At 38.9% G+C, this 27,339-nt stretch overlaps 1 protein-coding gene across 1 annotated transcript in view; it reads left to right on the plus strand.

The window, feature by feature from the left end:
* The window catches only part of LOC118825786 (ADAMTS-like protein 1), a 174,800-nt gene that overhangs the window by 102,726 nt on the left and 44,735 nt on the right, over positions 1–27,339 (plus strand). Inside the window, 4 exon segments of the mRNA XM_036596606.1 lie at positions 11,629–11,756; positions 24,792–24,837; positions 24,995–25,231; positions 26,050–26,176. Coding sequence (XP_036452499.1) covers positions 11,629–11,756; positions 24,792–24,837; positions 24,995–25,231; positions 26,050–26,176 — 538 coding nt within the window.

A 27,339-nucleotide genomic window follows, 5' to 3' on the forward strand; every position in this document is an offset into this window, starting at 1 on the left:
TGAGAAACTGTCCAAAGATGTCAGGTTAGTGGTAGTTCGAAAATTGTCAATTGCCAATGACTAAATTGGGGAAAACTTTGAATTGGCTTAAAAAAACAACTACAAGAAACCAAACAACAGCTCTGTCTTCAGTTCTTGAACATTGATCAGGTTTTTTAATCTCACCAGACAATATTAAGTGGCCACTTATTGCAGACATAACCCTAGCCACCAGCAGACCAAAAGCCTAAAACCTGGCTGGGACAATTTGATTTATTCCTAAACAAGCCTGCTCCTTTTTGTCTTCCTTCCTTTCCCAGCGGACTTTGTAAAATGGTAGAAAAAGTCTGGTTGACTACACTAGCAACTTTCTCTTGGCATCTAGGGTTGTGGTAGACCTCACTACATCATCGTCATTATCTCGCGGCTCTCCTCTCTTCTCATCCATTGAAATGGCTCAATCATTTTCCACTTTCAACACAAGATTCTTTATTTTGTGTTTGACTTTGGACAGCAGCACTGGATCCTGCGTAAGTCAGCACAGCATGGGGCCCAGGAGTGGCTGCTTTCCGTTTTTGATTGCCATGCAACATTTATGCAATGAAAGATGGATATGTACTTTGTCTTTCTGTACATGCTGTAAAAGTGTATTGGAGGCTGCTTGTCTTTGTCGTGGGGCTTGTTTTCACTCATGAGCATATGTTCCAACTGCAAGTCTGATGCAACACAGGTTATATGAAAAACACTCAACACTCAAAAGGAGTCCTGTCATGAGTTGCTCTTCCTTGACTGTTTTTACCCTCTGAATATCAGTTTCTGACAGTCTGTGTCAGGAATAACTCAGAGCAAAAGGTAAAAATGTTGAATGTGGGGGCACTTTTAGCCTTATTTTTGACACCGATTGTGGCTGACATCTAGTACACAGTAGATTAATGAATTGGTGGTGGAACTGTAGAACTGATATACTTAAAATAACTAAAAACACTCTTCTGAATGCAATAAATCACTGAATAAGCATCACTATTGCACTAATCACTAAAGCTAAATCACTTAATAACTAAACTGCTGATATTTCATGTATCGGACCACCTGATGATCTTGATCCGACATCGTAAATGTGCGCATTTAAGGTGACATGGACCACTACGTAATACAAGAAGCTGCTGCATTGAAAAACATTGAACTGATACTCATATAGATATTCTGGCTTAAAACTAGCATTTAGTGTGTTATTTGTAGTGTTATATAGTATTTTGTGATACATCATTGTTTTCCTCTGCCTCACTGTTTTGAAATTACGATTTTGTATCTTTTTTGTGTTTTCATCAATCAGTGTTCTCTTACTACAATATCCAGCATGCATTTCACAAATACATCATACAACCATTGAGAATAATAGTAATACAGAAATGCAGTAATGTAGAGGCTAATAAATACAGGCATGACATTTGGCTTTAGCTTTCTTGGACAGTTAGCTTTCTGGCTTCCAACTGGCTTTGCCATCTAGCGGTGGGGGAAAGAAAATTCAAACAGACCCTCATGCATTCGCCCCAAAGTGCTTGTAGCTTTTTGAAAAGATCCTCCCTCCTTCAAGATACATCATCAGAAGGGGGTATTCCTAGTCTTTAAACTGGAAAATCCCACTCTGTATGCTTTTGTGGCACCACTTTAGGAGATGAGTAGACATCTGACAGCATGCGGGTATGGAAAAGCCATTGAAGCAGAACTTTGGTTGCCTATCGTTTACCCAGTGATGTGTCTACAGAAGGTGCCAATCATAAAGTTCATTTCCTCTCGATGCCTTTAAAGTCATTCCCTTGCCAACCGTTTATTTTGGTGTACTTATAGGTATGCAGTAGCCCTCTGGATAGCAAAGGGAGTATGTGTATGTTTGGGATGAAAGAGTTTGTTCCCCACTGTGATTAAAGTTGCTGACTATTTGTTTTAGAGTGAGCTGCCATTCCATCTAGTTTTAATTTGATAATGACCTTTGATTTAAAAAGTATGCTGTAACACTTTTCTTGCCTGTTGTGTACTTGTGTGTATGTTCAGTAGCTGAAAGTTTTTTTTCTTCAAGATGCAGAGCTACAGGGTGAACTTTCTTTGTATCGTTACGCACTCATCAGAACATCCAAATGAGGAGAACCGTCAATATGGTAGAGTTTTAAGATTCCACTCTATGAAAACCGGTTCAGACTTGGCCCTTGGTGAGGAATTTCTAATCAAAGATTAGGAATTACAATTACAATGTTGATTTCCTCATGACCTTATGTAACGTAAGGTTTGGCTTATTTGAGGGCTGCCCACATGAGGACTTCATAATACATGCATAAGCGTTGAATAACGTGAAAAAAGCAATATTTGAAAATTTTTGAACAGCTAATGTCAGCAATCACAAGATGGCATAAAACATTTGTTTCATATATGATACTGTTGAAAAGTGTCATTCCCAAGTAATGAGACTTATAAGACAGGCCTAGTTGAGAATACCATATATACCAAATGGCACTTTATTAAGTACACCTCATTGTAATCTATGCTCTTTGTCCATTTTATCAGCTTCACTTATCATACAGATGCACTTTGTGGGTCTACAATTACAGACTGTAGTCCATCTGTTTCTCTGCTTTTTAGCTCCCTTCTACCCTGTTTTTCAATAATCATGACCCTCACAGGACCATCAAAGAGCAGGTATTATTTGGGTAGCGTCCTGCGGGCAGCGTCCTGCGGGCAGCGTCCTGTGACCACTGATGAAAGACTAGAGGATGACTAATGTGAACGGTGCAGCCACAGATGAGTTATTGTCTCTGACTTTACATCTACAAGGTGGACTGACAAGATAGGAGTATCTAATAAAGTGGACAGTGAGTGGACACTCTGTTTAAAAACTCTAGTAGCACTGCTGTGTCTGATCCACTCACTGTATAGTATATTTTTCTTGTTTTTTGTTTTTTCTGTACCAAAACAGTTCTAATTTATTTCTACATCACCATTTTCATACCTTTCTTTAACAGTTTGAATTAGACAAGTTTTTTTTACTGTGGCTTTGAGAAAGTTCCTACTTAACAACTTCAGTGTAAATGGGCAGGACTAAACTGACGTAAGCAGTAATAGGTGTATATATGTAAATGCGCTGGTTTTTGTGACATCGCTGAAAGAGTGAATTCAATATGGGCTGTTTTTGCAGCTAGTTTTCCATATATGGATCGAATGGACTGTATCTCTTTTATTTCAAAACAATAAGTAAAATTGAGTTTTCATTGGTAGAGGGCCGTTCAAGTGATCATTTTCAAATATATTTTCTCTTATGCATACATGTTCCGGTACAAAAATACTATACTTGCGTAAAAGTTGAAGTCCCCCCATCTACCTAGTTATGAAAGTAAAAACTGACTTGCCTTTAAATGTACTTAACTTATCGAAAGTAGAAGTAATGGAAGTTATTACAGTTACATGATGTTATTTTTAGGAACAGTTGCTATTAAGGATACGTATGTAGAGTTAGCTCCTTAATAGAAAGTATACTTTTGTACTTCAACTCAAGTAGAAATGTAAAAAGCTGACATATAGAGCTCTTAGCTAGGCTTCTGTCTTATAAGCTCTATTACTTGGGAATAAGGCATCATAAAAGTGTCATACATGTCATTTACGTGCTAAAACATCTTATGCCATTTTGTGATTTCTGGCATAAGCTGTTCACAAATGTTCAAACATTGCTTTATAAATATGCCATTCAATGTTCACACATGTGTTATTAAATCTCTATGTAATTAGCCTTCAAATAACGTGTTACCAGTGGTTCTTCATCATGTGCTGCTTCTCTTTGATACACGCTGATGACATCTTTTCCTGAGCATGATGTCATCGCACTTGCACTTAAGTAAAGGATCTTGGTAGACATATGTGGTTGCTCAGCTATCGGGTCAATAAATTTTGTAATCCCACTGCAGCTGTACTGTGGGAGTAAATGGTTGTAATGGATTTGAAGGCAGTGCTCCCCATACCAGAGCATGCTGCTCATTACATACTATTTTTAATCTTTTCTCAGTTTTCTAATCAAATATGACAGTGATATCCAAGAGAGCAATAAGATCTAATGCCGCTTTAATAAAATTCAGTGAGGACTGCCTCAGAGGACCGTCTTATAAAGCTGCAGGATCCAGCCACTGCACTGTTTCAGACATGATATCACTTTATTAGACTAAGATGGTAATGGTCTGAATTGAATGAAACCTGAACCTATAGGGTATTCAGTGTAAGACCAGCCTAAAGTAGAAGAGCATCAGTAATGTAAATATCAGAATCATCAAAATCAGGGACTGAAAATTGAACATTATGCACCATTGTATTGTCAGGTAACTCCTTTAAGGTCTGTTATGTTTCTCATTATGAATTGGTATTCAACCTGAAAATGTCTACATTCTTAAACATAAAGGTTCCTAATTGGTTCTAGGAAAATCTTCAATTGGTATAGAACCTTTAGATTATGCTGAGGTGCTTTTAACTCAAACAAGATGTTTCACACTCACACCTCATTTACAAAAATGATTTTTTAAAGATTCGTCCACTGAAAAGTTTTTCAGGGAACATAGAGTATTTTTTAATATGTGTGTAGTGAATGGAAGAATTTATGGATGCCTGCATGGATGGATGAATGGACAGATTATAGACAGGATGGATGGATGGATGGACAGAGAGATGATAGACATGTATGGATAGATGAATAGATGGAAAGATAGATTATAGACAGCTAGTTTAGATGGATGGACTGATGGATGGATGGTAGACACTATGAATGGATGGACAAACAGATGATAGACAGGTAAGTTGGATGGATGGATGGACAAAAAACTCACATAAAACTAAATGAATAACATATAATCTAGATATTTTAAATAACTCTTAATTGGCTACACAGTGTTTGTGGACAGTGCTAGGGGATGAGAACCAGGGATTATCATTAGATCTTATCGTTTTTTATGCATTGTATTTTTAGCACATGCTCTTTTCAGTAAATCACATTTTAAAGTCTTAAGTACCGTCCTCCAGAGGCACATATGGGAATGTCTCCCTCTCTCCCCTCACTGAGTGTCCTTCACTAAGCAGATGTTTTGAATGAACTTCATTGAAGTTCCAAGAGATTTTTTTCTTTCTTTACTTCAAACTGAGAAAGAACTGAATTGCTGCGATTTAGGTCCCAGATCTTTTGCCCCCATTTGATGAGACTGTTTCATCTCATTTGTATGGGTCACGTAATATGAACTGCAGAGTCAGGACTTGAATAGAAATACAGAGAGAGAAAGAAAGAAAGAATGAGAGAGAGAGAGAGAGAGAGAGAGAGAGAGAGAGAGAGAGAGAGAATGCCTGCGGTGGTGGATCTGGATATGGAAATTTTTGGCCATTTAGTCATCCACTAGTTTTTCCAAGGTGACCATTGTAAGTGTTAAACGTTAGGGATGTGAATACTGCAGCACAGGCCAAAACTAAGATTAGCTGCAGGGAGAAGACAGAAAGCAGAGAGAGGGAGCAAGAGAGAGAAAGGTAGGGGAGAGAGAGATGAAAAACAGTGGCTGAGCCCAAGAGACAGAGAGGAAAAACAAGATAGAGAGTCATATGAAGGAGAAGGAAGAAGTGAAGGGAGTAGAGAGAGACATTGTGTGAGTCAGTGAAAGTACAGCTGACCCAGGTCTTGTGTTTGGTTTAGCAGGGTTTCTTCTGATTGGTTGGAAGCTGGAGGCTCTTGGGTCTAGAAGTACCCCTCTGACTCTTCTGGAAGAGAAGCAAGAGAGAGAGAGAGGCAGAGCGAGAGAGATACAGAGAGAAAGACAGAGAGAGAGAGAGGGAGAGAGAAAGAGCGTTGGAACAGCAACACACAGCCACTGAGAGTGGAGCTCCACGCGCTGAGCTCACACACACTCACTCCAACACGCGTGCTGGTCATTCCGCGTCCCTCCAGGCATGGACCAACCCACTGCTGCTGCCGTGCTGCTGGCTGCTCTTGTGCTTCTGGTACAGTTCTGTTAACTTTCCTCCTCTTTCTCCTCTCTCTTTTGACCAGGTACGATAGCATTAGAACACATCTGGGGCATTTAGCTATTGATCCGTTACTTTTGTTAGTGGTCCATTTTTGTTGTGGTCTTGTATTTGTTTCAGCCTTAATGGAATTTTCTGAGTATTTCCTTTTTTTGACGTGAGGACATACCAGGACATTATTAAGAGATTGCATTAGACAAATGGAATGCACTCTGGAAGGTCACTGGCTCTGTGATGGTCAATTTGTAAAAGCTCTCACATGATGGATAAATCTTTCCCCGAATGGTTGATATGATTTATCATAAGAGGAAGCATCCTGCTTAATGACATTTAAGGCATTTTGATGCTCTTCTGCTGGTGTTTGAAGTGAAATCTTTATGGATTCAAGGTTTTTAGAGACTTTTGTGAAGGAATAATTCAAAATAATAAACCACTGCACTATGAGATGTGGACAGTATGTGGCACTTGGAGGGAGACAAGGGCTTAAACAGATGTGAGGTGATCATATGACTTTCCAATTAAATAAATCCCATACCATGTATATTGATGTAACCCAGGGACCGTGAAAGTAAGCTTTGTGTTGAAGTCTTCAGCCTGTCAAAGGGCACTCTTTGCACGAGTAAATCTACTAAATCAAATTCGCAGCTCTGTTGAGAGAAGGTCCTGTCCAGACAAGTCTCAAGTAATCACCCATGGTTCGGAAACGTGTGGGATTTCACCCTTGCCCTACTGAACCCAAATGATCTATTATGCGGCTATATGAGTTTTGAGGTTAGAAATGGAAATGATTGTGCATTCCTAAATAAGAAGCTCACGTGAAGAGGAAAGGAAAGGGGGCGGGAATGGTTTCTAACAAGAATAATTTGCCGTTTAGAAATCAGCCAAGGCTCCAGTGAAAACAGAGATACTGACTGATGAGGACGCAAGGTGTTACATGTCAGAGCAGTAGAAATTATCCAAAGAGATATCTATGACTTGATTATTTTATCAAGCACTGGAAGGGAGCCACCTGACTGGTTCCTCTCCCTGCTTCGAGGACTCTTGAGACAGAGAACAATAAGAATAAGCCGTTTTTAGAGTGATCATTTCCATGAGGCCTAGAATAAGCCTGCAGTTGCCTTTGTTTGTCAAGTGAGCGGCCTTTCGGTAATTGAGTGCAAATCCAGTGATTGCTTTCAAAGGAAACTGGGCAACCGTTGGCCAGGGCCGGGGGTTTATTTATTCGGATGAGGCCCAGCTAAAGTCACTTGATGCAAACCCCTTTGCTAATATGATTTTCTCTATGCTCCATCAGCTGTGTTTAGATCTCGCGATTTCCCCTCGGCCGTATGTTCAGATTGTGAGCGTCTGATTTGTTTATAGCTGTCCCTGTTTAATAATCTGGAACTTCAGATGAATAATGGACCGTTTTGCTACCGTGCCCAAAGAAAATAAGCTAATAGTATCATTACCTTGTATCTCCTTTCTTCACTAGGGTCATTCTTTATCCTTAAGGTAAACAGGATGCCATACTACTGGATCGAAGCCAGTTCTTTGATGTATTTTTCTTTCAAAGACAGCATCAGGTTTTGCATAGTGGTTCTAGCCTTGATATAGAAATGGTCTGCTAATTTCGCTGCCTAGTTAAAGAAAACATTTACCAGTTCAGTGAGCAGGATGCATTTCAGAGCAGGTGTTCTTCACGGGAACTCTCTGTAGTCTGCGAAACTCATGAATGCCCTCTGCGAGTCTCAGGTACTGGAATGGACCCCACCACTTACACTGCCTGCATGGGTCTCGGATGAAGGCAGCAAAGACAGCTGCCTAAAATGCATTCCCTTTGGTCTTTTGTGTGCTTGAATGACCCCCCACTCGTGATGTTGGCTCATGCTGAAATATCCATTATTCTTGTAAGGACTTGCAAGTAACAATGGCTTCACTGGGGACATTTACACACTCCAGAGCACCTATATGCGCGTTACAGGCTCAAATCAGTCACAGTTTGATGGCGTTTCTTTGTCTTCACTGAATCAGAACGTAGCATGATCGTCAACTGTCGCCATAGAGATCTACACTCTCAAAAGGCCCTTCAATTTTGATACATTTTTGTCGGTTTTTATACAAAAAACACAATATTCCACTTCTTTCTAATTTTTTTAACCATGCTGATAAGACTGATACATTATTACTATTTGAAAAACGTGTATCAGCAACTTTGCGTTTTTGTCTACATAATTTGAAAATGCCAGCTGCTGTTTACACAGTGTCAAAATTGCATGATGTATGTAGCAATGGAAATGGACCAAAATGACTTAGAATAAAACATTATTACATAAACCTACTTGGAAAGCTAAGAAGGTTTCTTGCTTTTCCTACAAAGTCACTTTTTTGGAGATACAAGGTTTAGTTTTGACAGTGAACAATGTAAATAGCCTCTGTTCTGGTTGGCTGCCCTGTATTGTGCTACTTTCAATAAGCAGTCCAGGCTGAAACGCTCCTTATAAATCCAAAGTCAATGGGCAGGGTAAACAGCTGTAGGCAGAACTGGTGGACATATGCAAATGTGCTGGTTCTCATGACATAACAAAAACTATTGGAAATTCAAAATAAGCAGCTTTTGCAGCTCAAATTCCATATCTAGACTGTATGGATTAGAGAATGAATTATCTTTTTTTGGTTTTGGGACATTTGCTATGTTTACATATTACATTAAACAGTTTGTTTGAAAAAAATTTTTTAAATAAAGGTGCCATGCAGGGGTCTTTGACGTGATCACACAGAACAACTACGTTCCTGAAGAACCTTTCAATTGCCATTTATGTAAATGAGATGCTAATGTGAATAGCCTCTCTATCCTCTCCACATAATGTAAAGATTCTTATACCATTTAAAGATCTGTCTTAGAGCCATTTTCCTAAGCCAAGAATCATTTAAGAACATAGATTTTTTTTTAGCAGTCTTAGATCTAGTAAAGCAGCCAGCAATGCTCAGTGTACATACTGTTAAATGCATCTTTTGTTATTTATTTATATTTTTTTAATAAATAGGAATAAGTTACACCTGTTAGCCTGATGGCTCGACTCTTATTTTTCTGTCCAGCTGGACACCTGACCAAAAAATGAGGCGAGATATTCTATGAGTGATAAGTCCCATGTGAAAACAGCATTAGATTTTGATCTGTAGTCTTTGGCTTTGTCCCAGATTTGAGGCTGCCACTCCATTGGTTGTCACGGCATGCCTGAGATGCACACTGTCCTTGCAAGTGCTGAATTCAAGTTCTCATAATATTGATCTTGGAACCAGATTCCTATCTCATATCTCCTCGCAGCAAAATGCTCTGCTGCACAATTATAGCGGGGGAAATAGGCTGGAGCTTGTTAAGAAAGGCGTAACATTTCACAGTGAAAGGGGATGACTCTGACATCTGACAGAAATATGCTGGAGGAAACATGAGCGTTTCGACCATTTCCTACCAGACCTTATATTCTTCCATTCACTCTTAGACAGACACTCGACTGTTTTCACTGGCTTGGAATCTCTCCTCCCACCATGTTAACGCTTTTTTGCCATCATTCCATCTGATCATGCCCTGTGGTGTTGATCTAAGTTTAGTTTTCTTCAGATGCCAATTATCACCTTGGTTTAGAACAATCACGGTAAAAAATCTGATTCGCAATCAGTTCTCAAGGACAAGTAACACCGGTGAGCCTAGATAAGCTCTCCTTGAACATTCCTGCATTACTGCAGTCCTACTTACTCCATCCAAACATGCTCTTCTGATAAAGTTTAATGAAATGTCATGAAATGGTATGAAGGCTGCTCCAAGCAACAATGGGCCAAAAGGAAGAAATGAAGGGCTTGGTTTCAGAAGATTGGCTTGCTGAGTGCCTGTAATCAGGTAAGATTAAGTCTGCCAATTTAGGGCAGCAGAATTGTGAAGTGAGTTGAAGCGCTTGACCTCTGATTGATGCCTCAGATACCCATGCCCCTTTCAGTGCCAGGTTGGATCTGGCAGAGTTAGACAGCACAGTGAAGGAAGCTATTGTGGATCACCTTGGCCCTCCTGGTATCTCAGCTGTCCTCACCTTGAATTTCTGTGGCCAATGAAGGAGTGAGCTGAAAGTGCTGACAGGGTGAATGTAGGGGGTTGCTGAGCCCAAATACAGGAGAGGGATGTGGTTTTGTGGCCCCAGGCAGCGCTCAAAGCACAAAATCAGAAAAAAAGAAGTTTGGCGTTAATGTGATATTTTGGAGCATGCCCCAGCCAGGCTAAAGCAAAGGCAGCAAGATTTGAACTGATTATTTACTATTGCCTGTAGACCTATCTAATACAGATGGATGGATGGATGGATGGATGGACTGAATGAAGAACTAAGGGTTTCTGACGTGATGGGTGTCCATTGGTCAGCTTTACATAAAATGTAGACAGATACACAAACCCACCAATTACAAACGCTTCGAGGCAGATGACGTGAAATATTGAAATTAACGCAGGGGCAGGTTCGTGCACCCCAGAGGTTTAAGGTACACAGCTAAACCTTAAAACCATTGTTATACCTTTGAGGGCACATTTACATCGCTTGTACCTTGATGAACAAAAAAATGTACCTGCACAGAACCTTTATTTCTGACAGTGTATTACATGTCTCCGTGAGTAAGCTAGCTAGCTAACATGAAGTATATAGAGAATGTGTCCAGATGTGGGTGGGGTTGGTTGGCACATGTCAGCCTGCTCAAGTTTAGGGCTAAGCAGGCCTGAGTGTATGCAAAGTAGTATATTAACTAACACATCTAAAATGCGGTGCTATACTATATCACTGTCAATTTATATTACATTTGTAACAAGTTATTCTTACCTCCAAGCTGCAGGTCATTTGATGATAAGTGAGCCTTTCTCAAGATGAAATACCACAATTTTGAAACAACACTATTTATGTATTAAATATGAACTGTTAAATATTAAGTATAAATAGAGAACTTCTGCTCAACTAATATCTTATGAATGGTATCTACGCTTTTACTCGTGTACACCACTCTTCAGTACAAGCCAGTAAGAAGAATTTTGGTTGCCATTTAATGTTTACATTTGTAGTTTGGTTTCAGTTTGCTGCTAGCTGTGTTATCATAATGTATAGTACATTTGTGCACAGCAGAGAGTGAAAACTATGTCAACGATGTGTGTATATATATATACATATATATATATACACATAGTAAGCAAACACGTATCACACATATGGTAGGGAGTTTGCATTGTATTGTGTAGTTCTGGGTGTTTGTTACTAAGTGTAGCAGCAGTTGTTTCAGTTTCAAGACGCAGGTAAAAGCGAAATGACCAGCTTCAGAAAACTGCAGCAAAAGTTCTAGTACTATAGTATAATGAGTAACTGTATGGTGAAACTCAGTGTATTCTCTATTACTGTGGAAAAAATTAAAAAAGGACAAAAAAAATTGTAAGAATATGTGTGGAAGACAACAAAGAAATCAATACATACACATTCTTTGGTGACTGAAGTAATGCACACTCACCGCATACACTTTGCAGGATCATTGATATATATACTCTCTCTCTCATCTCTCTCTCCCTCTCCATCACAAACACAAACATGCTCCCACCCCTGCTGCCTCGATCCATAGAGCTCTCGGACCGCACGCTCAGAGGAGGACAGGGAGACGCTGTGGGATGCCTGGGGCACATGGAGTGAGTGTTCACGCACCTGCGGAGGAGGAGCTTCATATTCCCTCAGACGCTGTCTTAGCTCCAAGTAAGTCAATTCCCATGTTCACACTCATCTCATGTCCTCTTTCACACTTCCTGTCAACTTTTCACCACTTCTGTTTCGTCTTGGCAGAGCAACCATGTCTGGTGATATATTGCATTTGCCTTTTGTTTTTAATTTTGTTAGGCCACATGAGATAATTCCAAGGGCTTAGCACTGAAAGCAAAGACAGTAGCTACATCCATAAGAAAGAGATGTTAACTATATTTTATGAAATTAAAAGCTATGGTTGTAAAATAGAACTGGCTGTGCAATGTTTGAATTCACTGTAAAAGACTCAGTATGCACACATATGAAAGTACACCAACTGAATACTCTATAAGAGTTATTAAAAACAATTTACTTGTCTCTCAGCCAATCCACAGCCTCTTCTTTCAAGTGAAGGAAAAAGCTTTGACTCCTCTAAACAAACCTGAAGTGAGAATGGTGGGGCAGTAAAGTCTGCATTTTTAAACTAAGACATGATGGAACGTGATGAGGAAAGTATGATACCTGACACACATTTTGATTTCATTCCTGAAGCTGAGAAGTTTTGGAATAAAATATACGCTAGTCCAAACTCACAGCTCTAAGTCGGACTATTAACAGACAGGCTTATACTGGCTCTAAGGTAAGCTAAACTTTATCTAGCTTTGAAGAAGAGCATTTTAATATGATATCTAACAAAAAAATGTGTTACAGAAAAAAAGATCACTGTACCAATGCAATACTCACTTTTGTCATTAAAATGTACATAAAGATAAATAGTGATATACATTATGTATATATACATAATGATATTCTTTGTATTGTTTTATTAAAATGTACTAAAAGGCCTCATGTGAAAGACCTCCTCAGCACTGATACCTCGATTTCTAAGTTTGTGCTGACTACCTGAAGCGTTAGCTTTAGGATTAGCTCATCTGAAGGATTAGCGTCCATAAAGCCTCCTTCTTATTAGTGGTCTGATAAATGTAAATGTGTTTTTCCTAATCCTGTTTTTGTTTGCTTTAAATCAGTCTATTTCAAATTTGTTGGATCTCCAGCCTCACAGGCATAGATTCAGGGAGGTACAGTTGGTAAATTTGACCAAACAGTATATATTGTGGTGTCATGTGTTAGAAGAATCTGAGAAGGCCATAATTTCTGCTTAGGAAAAGCTCTTTTTATTGGACAAGGCAGAAAAGGCCACTGAAACACAGCCGGGATAACAAAGAAGGTCACTTCTGGCCGTGTAACTTCACTCCATGATAGACACTTAACCCACACTAACTAAATCCACAGCCCCACACAATACCACACAGCAAACACATACACACCATAACCCAGCAAACAACAACAACAGCAACGATAGCAATAACAAATGTCTCTTTTAACCAGGCGATGGAGCGCGTGGCACAACTTTGCATACCGCGCACCTAAAACCCTGTTCTGCAGCACAGAGCAAGTGGCAACTGTCACAGTATTATATCTCTTGTAACAGTGAGATTGATAATTCAGCATGTTTGCATATTGAATTACCACTTACTGGCGTATTCTTAATGTGACATATCTTTAATGCTAATAATAAGTATAAAACTATTATGATGAGTAATGTGACATGAGTGCAGCTTATTGTGTGTTAGCACAGGTTCGGTGAACGCTACCAGGTAGCCTGAACTAGCCCATACTAAAACAACTAAAGAAGGTGGAACTTGTCTGAATTTTTCTGTCAGTCAGATGTGCTGTTAATGAAATAATCTTTGATCATTATGCTGTTTAACAGCCATATACTGTTAATGATATACTCTGCTTTATTGCAATTACTGTGGCTCCTATGGTCATTGCTTTATTAGCAAATACACTAACAACTGACAGAGGATAAGATTTTACTTGGGCGTACAGATGCTGTCCCCACCTGTTGAAACTTGCTCTTGAATTATTGGAAAATTAAATGCGCAGTCATCCAACTGAAAGTAACATTGCGTGCTCAGTCCATAAGAAAGGAATGCTTTCGACTGTGCAAAAATAGCCACTTGGGAAATTAATTCACACTCAACTGCACCACGTCCCTGAAGTCCTTCAAAAAATTACACCATAATGAAAACATCCATTGACTATTTGTAGTATGCACTTAAAGGAGTCAGGTGTAATCCTTCAGTTCTAAAAGTGCTCAACTGGTTCCCATTAAGATCCTCCATGATGGAAGTGCGTCCTCTCTCACCGCGTGGTTTAACATCCGCAAAATGGATGTGGACGCTCCTGTAATGGCGCAAGTAAATCTCTGCATGAACACTTCTCCCTAGGGCTGTAATAGAAGTGCTCAAAATACATTTTATGCGACTGTTAAAGACTCCTTGTGGGTCAAGAAAGCCCCTCTGTTGCTTGTGTTTCCCAGGCAAAGGGGCTCCAGCCGACGTCTGTATTTCAGCAGATGACATGGCTGGTAAAACGAGCAGACTTGATTATCGACAGCGCATAAAGCACATCCAACAAATCACAACCCACTCCGTACTGCGCTGATTCAAGAAATTCATTTAAGAGAAGGAGGGGGTTGTGCACACAATCAGGAAGCCAATTATAGAGATTGCTGTGGCATGTGAGGCTGCTTTCTAAACGTTGTCACATTTATTGGCTGGGGAATATCTGTGCAATGTACTCGTGGAATCCATGCTTTGTGGTATGCAGCTTAAAAAGAATCCACCCAGCTTTGCATTAAGAGGTCAAGTCTGTGTTGCCTTGTTGCCTTGAGACTTGTGTAGTCCTGCCACCATGACAAGATCACTTGAGTAGATTGAGCTACAAAGAATTGGCCAGTGTATCACCTTTATCCACACTGAGGTTAAATGGGGGGCAAAATAGGTTCTTTGGATGGATAAAAGAACCATTTTTGATTCCCTAAAAAACTTTAACAGAATGTTTTTTGTAGTACCAGTTTAAAGAACCTACAGATGTTAATGTTATATTGTTATATATTATAAACTGTTACATTTTGTTAGAGGCACTGTTTCAATACATACAAATTTTAGAATGCATCTAATGCACAAATGAGACTTTGGAGTATCCTGGGGTGAGGGGTGTTACGTTCGAAAGAGCCTCAAAAATGTAATCTTGGTCAAAAAATGAGCATATACTTTGTCAGTATTATCATAATCAATTATATTCGATTATAACATTCAAAAGCAATGCTGTTGAATTGACACCTTCAGATTAATGCATTTCACGCCCTAACTGCAGACCACTGATTTCATTTTGGGGGAGTCAGGAAGTATTATGTTCCAGAAATATTGCTATAGTGAGTCATGCCACAACCAAAGGGAAAAATGTTTTTGAATCCTGTAATAACTGACGGCACATCACTACAAGTATGGGCCAATCAACCACAGACCTACCTTTTATAGCATGTTAGGTGTCTAGTACAAATGGTTACAGTTTTGCAGTCTTTTATTTATTTATTTTTTCTTTATCCCAACCAACTACTATGTTTGCCAGCTAGGTGTGTAGCCTACAGGAGTTAATGCAACTTTCCCAAAAGTTCCCAAAAGTTCCTATAATCTGGAGAAGTAGTCAAGCACAGTTAAATGTTGGCATTGGAGAAAATGATGCAGCCGTGTAAACATTACCATGGTGATGCCCAAGCTGTTGGGTGCATTCATCTGGATGTTTAATTGGGCATTGTGTTTTCTGTCAGGAATAGGATTTTAGAGTTGGCCCAGTTTGACCAGTAAGAACACTGTCCAGGGAACACAGTGTAAATTATAAAAATGTCTGCATGATACTAAAACTTTGTTATAATAAACATCCAGCAAAGTTTGAATAAAAACAAAATATAATAAAACCTGTCTTTAAAATAGCTTATTAGACCCATCTGAAAACTGTCATGGTCCTAATATTCTGATGAGCATGTGTGATTAACAGCCCTCAGTCCACAGCTCCAAGTCTACTATGCACTGAAGCAGAACTGAAAACTATTTGTATTTGTATGACGACATCTTAAAGAAGGTGAGGTTCTTATTGACTTTACTGCTGAATGTGCGTTCTGGGAATGCTGCTTTTGCCGCTTGATTAAACAAATGGATGAATGGACGTTCTTGATAGCTCAGACATGCTTGCTAGGTTAGCTTTTGTTTGTCGTCAGCTTTCTCATAGTAAGTTTCTAAAACTCAAACAGAGATGGAGACTGTTGGGAACACAGATTTGTTAATGATGTGCAGGCGGGTGCAATGCACGTCAACTTTGTATAAGGTGAGGACACTGCTTAGGTACACACTACCCAAGATTAGGACACCCCAGATTGCATCAGCCATTGGTCATTGGAAAGTTATTCATAGGACATACTTTGTATGTGTATTGTTCACCCTCAAGAGAAAGATTAACCTACAGAAGAAAGAAAACACATATTTAGGTTCCCTGGGGCTTTAAATGATGACCTTAAAATTTGCAACATTGTCACTGGCATCAGAAGACATCTCTTCTGTTCAGAAATCTGGAGGAGCCTGGCTTCCAAGTGGGATCGTCTGGTAGGGATGCCCCTGCCGCAGACCTGTACCTCAAGTTGTACATTTCTGATTTTGCTGTATGGCCTGTGCAAGGATAATCATAGTGCTGCACTCTGTAGGAATTGGACTGCACGTTGCCCTGATCTGTTATTCTTTATATGGCTGCTTTACAAACTGGTTCTGCTTGGCCCAAATTGCACACACCCACCACCCCTCGCTCAAAAATGAAGGAGCATTTCTGCCTTGCGGTTTGATTATACAGAGCACTTTTCATTAAGCATCAGTGTGTGAGTGAGAGCCGCTCGGTTGAGTAAAAACCTCAAGTTGAAATGGCAGTAAAATTGACCCCTGTGATTTTGTGTTAAGAGTTGTTTGAGGTTCAGGCCTTTACGAGGAGCTGCGGTCGGGTTTCTGAGTGCAGGGGGGTGTTTGTGTGAACTGACAGGCCTTGGGGGGGTTGGGAGTTTGGAATGTGGGTAAAGCAGGCAGTCATCGCATGGGAATGGGGATCAGTTAGCCTGGCCTTGGTTGCAGATCAAAGCTCTATTAAGAGAACCACACAAGGCCCTTGTGTGCTACTGAGGGAGCACTGTAAATATTCCTGCAACACCTCAGCCCCGAAGCTGAATAACATACATACACACGCATATACACACGCATTCTGAAGGGTCTGCAACGCCAGTGAATTATACAGACATGCACATGTGTGTCAGAATCTGTCAAACGTACCAGTACAGATTATCAGAATCAACATTCTGACACCCTCACACCACACACACAGTCACTAGTGCTAAGTGGTACTGATAAAATTCAGTATTATAGTATTTTCTAAATATAGCAGAGTAGCACTAGATTTGTGGATGTTTAAGTTAATGATAATAAAGTTAGTGAATCCATGCTTCCTCTATGCTAAGGGAACATCTTACAAACCTGACATACAGTACTGTATCAGAGACCACCCTTCATTTATTTAATTTCCAATCAAAACAGCCATTAAGTATAAGTTATTCATTTTTCAGCATCAGAAACTGCAGAAAAAATCAAAGAAGCCTCAACAACTTAATATAATATTGATATTTTCAGTATTTAGTGTGTCCAACCTTTAACAACAGCTTCTATTCTTTTCAGGAGACTTGCTTTCTGTTTTCACAGAAATCTGCAGGGGGTATTTTTCCACAACTTCAAAGTTCAGTCCTAAAAGTTGGTTGCATTAATTGCTTCTCACCTTCCACGTAATTCCAAACATGATTATGTTGAGGTCTGGAATCTGGGGTGGTCAGTCCATTGGTCTGAGAACACAGCTTCTTTGTTTGATTTGCAAATATTTTTCTTTTTTTGCCCTTGACTTACAACAAAGGGGATCTTAAACATTAACCAGACACAAAACACATTTCCAGAAAGATAACTTACTATTTATTTAGTTTTATGCATTTGAAACTGTTCCTTGAAAAGAGTCTGAAGCACCAAGCAGATGACATGCACTGCAATTTTTATTATCTATCGATTATATCTATAATATCTATAAATTGCCAAAACTAAAAATCTGTATTGTTGTGTGGCAGCAGTATACTGGTATAAATGAAATATCACCCAGCACTAACAGTCTCATGCACATGCACACATACACATGGACATAAAACACACTGAAGTTATTATACACTGTGCTCAGTCTTCTATACAACCTGCCCTCCCTCCTTCTCCCCTGCTAACTGGCCTGGCTTATTTTGTAGGCATCTAATTATATACACACTCCTTTATAATCGCAGAAACAAACATTGACTAGAAAGTAATGCAAATCCCACTGAGAATAGCGTTATTATCAGTAAACAAAAACCTAAAAGCAACGGTTCCCTTCACTCTCTACTGTCTTTTCTTCAAAGCAACAAAGAATTTTGCTGCTGCCTTCATAGTAAATTTCTCAGACCATTTATTTACAGTTAGACATTTTTATGCCTTTGTGGTATCATGCATTAGGCTTCTTGTCAGCCAAAATGATTATCTTGCAAGTAAACTGAAAGGTCTTCTTTCTTCTGTTTCAGAGAGTTTGTAAAAATCCGAAAGCGACAAAAAACTCTGTTTAAAAACCAAATGGACATATGAGATGGCATAACAATAGAGAAATGAGAGATTAAGAAAATGACTAAGCCTGACAGGCCAGTAGTGTGCAGCACAGAAAAAAGTAGGCCTACATTGTGGTTGCTTGTTGGAAGTGTATATTTTGGTTTTGCCTCAAGTCCTTGCCAAACTTACAAAGCCCACTCTTGGACAAAGTGTTTATACCAAGTTCAGATCTTCCAATAAAAACATATTTCTTGCATTTACAATCAGTAAACCAAGAAATTGAATTAGAAGTTGAATGCAACACTTACAGTAAGTGCTGAAACCCTAATCAGCGGTAATCGTAAAGTAACATACTAATATTTTAGCGAATGGTATCCAAGATTGTGGTTGAGTGGTCATGCAATTCAAGGTCATATGATGCCAATTAGTCATTGGCCAGCTCAATGAGGCATGCTAACAACACATGCTATGTCAGACCACCCTGTGTGTGTTCTTTATACAGACCCAAAAACAATCCCACACTTGAGATTTCAGGGTGAAAGTGTTCCACCAAACCCACTCGGTATGTACTCACATGCGCTGTGTTCGTTTCATAACGTGAATGAATAGTAATGATAGATTTACTAGGCTCTGCATATGGTAACACTATATATGTCGCACCCTCCAATAATTAATAATACAGTGTTTGTGTGTGAGCAGATGTTGTTTTAGATACAGAGAAGTGTTTTCTGTGTTAAGTGTATGTTATAAAGCTGGAGCATGTATGTATGTATGTGTGTATGTATGTTTTCATAACAGACTCAGAGGCAGAAACTCTGTCATTGTCACTGTGTGAACAGAAGGGCTACAGAAAAGTAATTTATTAGTGCAGCTTCCAAAAACTGATCTCCCCTGTCTTCTGCTGCCTCTTTGTCCTTTCATTGTCCTATTTCTTCTTTTCTTCCACCCTGTTCTTCTTCTTCTTGCATTTCTTCTTTCTCTTATTATTTTCTTCCACATTCTTCTTCTATTCCACATTCTTCTCTTCCATCTGCTTCTTCTTCTTAATTTCTTCCACATTCTTCTTCAATTTCACTTTCTTCTCCTCCATCTTCGTCTTCTCTTCCACCTTCTTCTTCATCTTATTATTCTCCTTCTCCTCCTCCTCCTTCTTTATCTTCTTCTTCTCCTTCTTCTTCTCTTCTTCTTCTTCTTCTTATTTTCTTCCACATTCTTCTTCTTCTATTCCACTTTCTTCTCTCCCATCTTCTTCTTCTCCTCCTTCTCCTTCTTCTTCATCATCTCATTCTTCTCCTCCTCCTCCTCCTCCTTCTCTTCTTCTTCTTTTTCTTCTTATTTTCTTCCACATTCTTCTTCTATTTCACTTTCTTCTCCTCCATCTTCTTCTTCTCCTTATTCTTCTTCTTCTCCTCCTCCTCCTTCTTTATCTTCTTCTACTTCTTCTCCTTCTTCTTCTCTTCTTTTTCTTCTTATTTTCTTCCACATTCTTCTTCTATTCTACTTTTTTCTCCTCCATCTTCTTCTTCTCCTCCTTCACCTTCTTCTTCGTCATCTCATTCTTCTCCTCTTTCTTCTTTTTCTTCTTCTTATTTTCCCCCACATTCTTCTTCTTTTTCTATTCCGCTTTCTTCTCCTGCATCTTCTTCTTCTCTTCCGCCTTCTTCTTCATCTCATTCTTCTTCTCTTCCTCCTCCTCCTTCTTCTTGTTTTTCTTGTTCTACTTCTTCTTCTTCTTCTATTCTACTTTCTTCAACTCCATCTTCTTCTTCTTCTCTGCCACCTTCTTCTTCTTCTCCTCCTCCTCCTCTTTCTTCTCCTCTTCTTTTTTCTTCTTATTTTCTTTCACATTCTTCTTCATCTCATTCTTCTTCTCCTCCTCCGCCTCTTTTTTGTCTCTTTCTTCTAATTCTGATTATGATTATCATTAATATTGTTATTATTTCATTTATTGTTATCTTTCCTCTTCTTCTCCTACCCTCTATTTTTTCTTCTGCTCAAATTGTGGTCCAGAAAGCCTTGGATCCTTCTCATTTAGCCTCTTGCTGACCTTCTATTGGTTAGAGGTTCCGTTGTGAGCTTCCTCTGACTCTCCCTGAGCAGAACCTCATAACGTGAACATATTTCATGTATTACAAATTGGCTGCATTTCACAGCACTTGTACATATCAAATACATCAATATTTTGACAATGTTTATGAAATTTCCACAATTACATGTAATCTGTAATTTGCAATCTGAGTCACATTGATGACAAGTATTATCATTATCATTATGATGATTAATTCAGTGCGTGTGACTAGCCACATCAATGCGCGTTTGGGTTTTTTCTTCCGCAAGTGAGCATGTGTGCACGCATACATGGCCATTACCCTTGAGGGAGTCATTTATAGCCTTAACAGATCTTAGATCAGCACTGCTTACTTTCAAAACTGTAACATATCCATGATTTTGTCAGATCCTGTTTTCTTTTGGTCAGAGAGAAAATTTGTTATGCGCTGCTGTTCGGAGCGGCCGTTTTGACGAGAGCGCCGGAAGCATCGAAGCTGTGGTAGCTACATATGTGTGTGTTGGTCACCATTCAGGAGTCTTGTGTCCACCTGGGGCCACTGGAATCAAAAACAGCCTCACTCTCACTGCAGTGATGTCATGTCGAATTGGCATTCACCTTCCCTGAGTAGACCATTTCAATCCACACTGCTCACACTCAACTGTGGCAGACTCTCTTTTTTCCTCTGGACTGGGCATGCAACAGTATATCACAACATAAAACACTGCAGTGCAAAAACATAGCATGCATTGTGGACAAGCTTTATTGTGTGTAGTTGTAGTTGTGTGTGCTGTCTAATGCAATTGCAATTGAACACCAAGGGCCACAATCATCTTAACCCACACCAGCATGTTCAGTCTCATACAACATGCAAGTCCTGTTTGTGGACTTTTCAGCCATGCTAGCTAACATCCATGACACTAACAACAAGTTTGTTGTCTGTTGGCAGTGTTTGGGTAGTTACTCAAACAAAGTAATCCACTACAAATGACCAATGGGATTACTTTACTTTATAACATTACTTCTAAGTTGCTCTCTAAAACTTAAAACTCATACAAATCTGTACCAAGATTCAATAGCCTTTTCAGTAATTTATTTAGAAAGACTTAGGCTGCGTTCAGACAGCAGAGCCTATTCCACCAAACATCTGCATCTGAATGGTGATGAAGCCACCTGTGTTTTGTGAAGCGAAGAGAGAGAAGAGTATATATGGGTGTGATGGGCAGGAAGTTAAACACACTGAATAAACAAGCAAGAATTTTTAGTTCGGTTCACTTTAGCTGTTACAATGTGAAACCAGTCAAACCAAATAAAAAAAAATGTCACAAAAACCTCCTGAAACCTCCTGAAAACAGCCTTAGCCAATCATAGTAAAGAGTTATTTACAAAAGGTCTGGCACTGTTCCTGACTTTGAACAAGACACGGCCAGTTATACTGATTAAAATTATAAATGGCAAAAGCTGTTTAAAGAACCTATAAACCACTCAGTAGAAACTGCTCAAAAACAGCGGCCTCAAAATAAAACCTTTAAGAATGAAATCTAAAGCTTACAGAGCTGTTCCTCAATGGAAATCATGTCTGGCCTGTTTAGGTGAGGTTGTGAGTCTCTCTTCTTTAGCCCAGCAATCTTATCCATTAGTTACATAATAGTTTGATTAGATGCTTCGACAGATTGTTTGCTACATTACTGGTGTTTCCCATGCTTTAACTGTGCTAGTCATATTCATAATCAGAGTCACACAGTCAACTGTTCCAGGCAGTTAGATAAAAGGACATGCATGGATAATATATATAGAGGAAATGTGTGTTTCAAGTACATTGCATGTAATTAACATTGCTTCGTTTAAGACATAATAAGAATTTACTTGCATTACTTATAAGTCAATAAAAGTAATTACATTATTTTGTACCATGTTACTGCAATACTGTTTGCTGGGCAATATCCGCTGGACAATTTCTTGTGTCAGTCATAACCCCTACTTTGAACACCACCTTAAAAAAGCATTTGGTTGGTTTAGAAATGTCAAACTCAATGCAAACTCATTAATAAGTTATGTAACAACATGAACACAGTCATGATTTTTCTTCATTCTCATTGAAATTTTGTTCAAAATATCATGACCATATCGAATCATGAAATCATTAGAGAATTGAGTCATGCTTTGAGTGGATCATTCCACCGTTACTCAAGACAAGCTTGGAATAAATCACCTGTGCATTGTTTTTGCATGCCAGTCTCTCTCCTCGCTGTCTGTCGCTCAGCCATCCTCCATCAACGTTGCTCAGGGCCCCACGACTGTTTGACTTGGCATAGAAGCCGGTCTGGATATGTCATAGGTTTAATGCTTTTGCCAAGCTGCTTGACTCATATATATATAGTCTCCTCCATGGTCTTCTCTCAAATAATATCATAAAGACCTTGATCCCTGAGTCTGTGACTCATAATATTGCCATGTAACCTCTAATCACAACTCCAGATTAGCTAAGGCCTTATGACACTGGAATTTCACGTATGTTACTGAAGTGAAAGCACTGCCTTTGTTTAAATTCTGCACCTCTGTGGAACAGCCTACGCTCCTCATCTATCACTTAGCACTCTCAAGCTTCAAAGCACACGGGGACCCCAGTTTGAACATACATCTACTTTGAGATTGAAAATGTCTAGGGGATCTCTCGCAATAAGCCATGTTTCAGTGTTGAGTCCTGCTAAAGATATGCTGTCTGTAGTTGAGCTAGAGGAGTTCAAGTGGAGACGTTGAGCAGTAGTTGGTTTTTAAGAATGGTGAACAAAAGGCACCATTAGCAATGGACAGGTGATATTAGCGATATAGATTTGATTTCCACCAGATTAAGTTTTTCTTCAGTTTATAGCTGCAACTATTTCCATAATCGATGAATGAGTCCATTAAGATATCGATTAATCTGTGAAAAAAAGAAAACATGCAGTTATTAGTTTGTCAATAATTACCATTAAATGTATAACATTGTATGCAATCTTTTATTTAAAAAATGAAGAAAGTACAAGCATTTTTTTCTCATTTTGCAAAATAGTGTTTCAAACGTAAAACACCTACTGTATTTAAAAAAAAAAACTCTTTTTTCAAGGTAATAGTAGCCAATCCTTTGCATTGCTTTTGACAGCACTTTTTAATCAGTGTGAAAGGTGCAAAAACAATACATTCACAAATGATTTCTTTTCTAATGATAAAGCAAAGCTAAGTTAATTTCAGTGTGATAACATGATTATCAAATCTGATAGTATCAGCCGCACAGAAACAGCCCATTTATCAGCCATGTTAGCAGCAACAGCACGTGCGTGAGGCCAGCTCTTTCAAAAACACTAATAATATTTTCAGTATTTTTAAAATATTTTTAATGTACACACAAAAAACAGAAAAGTGGATATAAATACAGTGAACAAAAAATAGCACTTCTTACTGAAAAGAATTTACTGAAATCCTGCAAAAAAAAATTTGTCATGAAACAGAATTCCTGCATTAGTATCTGGTGTGACCACCATTTGCCTTTATACAGGCAAATATAGCAGCGTGAGACATTTCTAAAGAAAATCTTGGATTTTTTTTTTTATCAAACTGCTGCAAAATTTGAGCAAAACCAAAAGTACTGCGTTTATATTTTTGTTCATTATACATTGTCAGAATGTAACCATGGTGATGACATTGCACAATTTAGCCAATGCAGTTTAGATGAATGATCTCACAATGTAATCCTTTCAGTGAATGTTTCTGTATTTATTAAATTAAAACAGAGCTAGCTGAAAAGCTGACCTTTGAGTTTCCAGTTTTAGTGTCTTAGTTCCTTGTTGTGTTCACGTCAAACTTATACACATAATTTAGAATAAAGCATCCTTTTAGATAACGTTACAGTGACATGTTTGCATGTTTTTGGCTTTTTGGCTCCTACATATCCCTGCATTGCAGTCTCCTCTCTGTTTTTTTCCTTTAATGAAGTGAACAACTCATCCATAACAAGATCTTTTGGCAACTGTTTTTTAAGTTATTATTTTGCTGTTGAGGCCTTATTTCAGTTGTCTAGAGTTAATCTTGTCATTTCATTAAATGATAATTTCATTGAAAATCCATATTTACATGAAAAGTTACATTTGCAGTCTGCAGCAACAGCCTTGAGTCTGCATATTTTGAGTCAGCACAACTTTGTTTCTGCACAACTATTTGTCAAAAACATCTCAAACTACCATGCGCAACAGCAACTTCTTGTCAAGTTCACATGACAATATTTTCTTTTTTCTTACAAACATAAATGTGGCACTGATTAAAAGTTTAGAGTTCACACTTTCAGCAGAATTGCTCTGCTTGTTTCAGTGAGCTACGAGAGAAATAATTCATCCATGCTTCTAACACTACTGCTAACTGTGACCGCTTAGTGTTACTAAATACATGGCCATCTTAATTTGATTGTTTCCTTTCACACAGGGCTTGTGAGGGGCAGAATATCAAATACCGCACATGCAGTAATGTGGTAAGTATGCATTCTTTGACTATGTGTGTTAATGATATGAGCAAGCAGCTCTTACACAGACAACTGATCAGTAGGCAGAAACAAAAATCACAGCTTCCCTTATGTTCAGAGTGTACTGTGTTTTGTTTTCCTTTAATGCTGTGGAACCCCTCCTCAGGATTGCCCACCAGAATCCGGAGACTTTCGTGCTCAACAGTGCTCAGCCCATGCTGATGTGCGCTACCAGGGCAGCTACTACGAATGGCTTCCAGTGGACAATGACCCCGAGAACCCGTGCGCCCTCAAGTGCAGAGCTAAAGGCACCGACCTGGTGGTAGAGCTGGCGCCAAAGGTTCTGGATGGGACACGCTGCTACACAGAGTCTTTGGATATGTGCATCAGTGGGGCCTGTCAGGTTTGCTAGCTATCTGAAAATAATGCTGCTTTAATGTGCTGTTGGAATTATTGTAAATATGAGATCCCAATCTAAAAGATGATGATGATCATCCCTTTAACATGTAATTAATGAAAATTTTAAAACATCCATTTTAACAACACTTTGCAGTTCTACAATTACAGATTGTGGTCCATCTTTTTCTCTGCATACTAGAAAACTGAAACACAGTAAATGTAGTGTTTAATAAATCTCTATAAATATAAATATAGTATTGTTGTAATGTTGAATATCGTTATCAGGCATGCTGCTCTCTAAATACTGGCATCAGCGTCAGCTCTTGAAAACCACCTATTGGTCATCCACTAGAAATAGGACTACTTGATGAGCATATGAAAGCAGCTCCAGAAGTCTTTGGTTTCTTTATCAATGCCTTATGCCTGTTTGCAGTAGAGCAATTACTGGAAACTATTGGAATGTGTTCCTATGTCTTTGCCAATACAGCACAAACGTGGTGATTTGAATGTATTTTCTCAGTCTTGAGATGTTGCATGTCTAAATCAAAAGCACACAATAGCACAGCCTCACAGTTCCTTAGTTCAACCTGCATAATGTAGTGTGAAGAGTGCTGTGAATTACTAGCATTTCACTGACCTAAGGTCCAAACAGTGACTCAAGCCACTGATTTTCATTTAGATTATGCTGTCCTGATTGGAACCATGCTGAATTATGAAACAGGCCTGGGTCGCTGGAAATTAGATTCTTAACTTAGCAGTAAAAAGAGTAACAGAGCTCTTGTTAAATTCCTGCCTCTGAGACCTCTTCTTTCCTGTTTGCAGATTGTTGGCTGTGATCATGAGTTAGGGAGCACTGCTAAAGAGGACAACTGCGGCGTTTGCAATGGAGACGGTTCGTCTTGCAGACTTGTGAGAGGGCACTACAAATCTCAGCATGCCAGTGGGAAAAGTAAGGACAAAATGTTGTTTTTATGTAAAGCTGCACTATGTAAGTTTTGGGGATTTGGTGGAAAAGTGTAATTGCACGCAACGTGTGAAAAAATATTTTGTAACGCTGGTTCATTCGGACCCCCACAAGAGGACGAATCTGATGATTGCAAGTGTGATGAGAGAGTATTCAAAGAAAATTCAGTCAAAACTTGGTGAACACGTCTTCCGAGGATGTACGTGAATGACTGTCATCATGTCTTCAGCAGTATAAGGTTAATTTTGCATTTGAGACCTAAACATCGAGCCAGACCTTCTTTTTGAGTCTGTGTGTGACGTTAATACGTAAAGGCTGATTCAGCAGTACTACTTCTTTCAGTTTAAACAAAACAGTCTCACATAGTGTGTAGCTTAAATACACATTTATCTGATGTTGCAAGCACTGCTAATATCTGATGATGATACCTAACAACCTTTTCTTTCCCATTCCTGTTGGACAAACACACTGCATTCCTATAACAGCAACTTTTCACAAGAGGTGACTTAAGATCCAAATAGTGACTCAAGAAATTGTCAGAAATTAAAGGGCCCATAATGCAGAAAAAACTAATTTCTGTAACTTTTTTGAGATAAAAGAGTTAGAGTTACATACTATTCACTTTCCAGTCCATACAGTCTATATATAGAAACTAAAACAAAAACAGTCTTGAGGCCTATTTGAATAAGATCAGCTTGTCGGGGGGACATTGGTAAAAAAATGAATAATTTACACGTCTTCTCAGTGATAAAACTCACACATCCAAATGGCAATGAAATTACTAAAGGAGGTGCAAGTTTTTACGCTGTAATTTCTACAAACCTGGATGTTTGCATCACACATGGTCATATGGTCATTCTGTATATAAAGTAATGCTTTGATGATATTGTGTAGCTGTATGTGAGTATAAAGTCCTTCATACACAGCTTTACACGTATACATTCTTTATAGGTAGCTGCCATTATAATCGCCCCTTTAATCAGCCTGTGAGATCTCGCTTCTTAGACCCTGATAGATCTTTTTTGTTTCTCCTCCTGCTAGTGCTCACCCAGTATAGACAGGATGGAGACGAAGTTCCACCACCCAGACCAAGTGCATGTTTGAAAGACTTCCAAAGCATCCGCTGTTCCATGATTTGGAAAATGTTT

Source organism: Colossoma macropomum, unplaced genomic scaffold (genome assembly GCF_904425465.1).
Source record: "Colossoma macropomum unplaced genomic scaffold, Colossoma_macropomum, whole genome shotgun sequence".
Classification (NCBI taxonomy): Eukaryota; Metazoa; Chordata; class Actinopteri; order Characiformes; family Serrasalmidae; genus Colossoma; species Colossoma macropomum.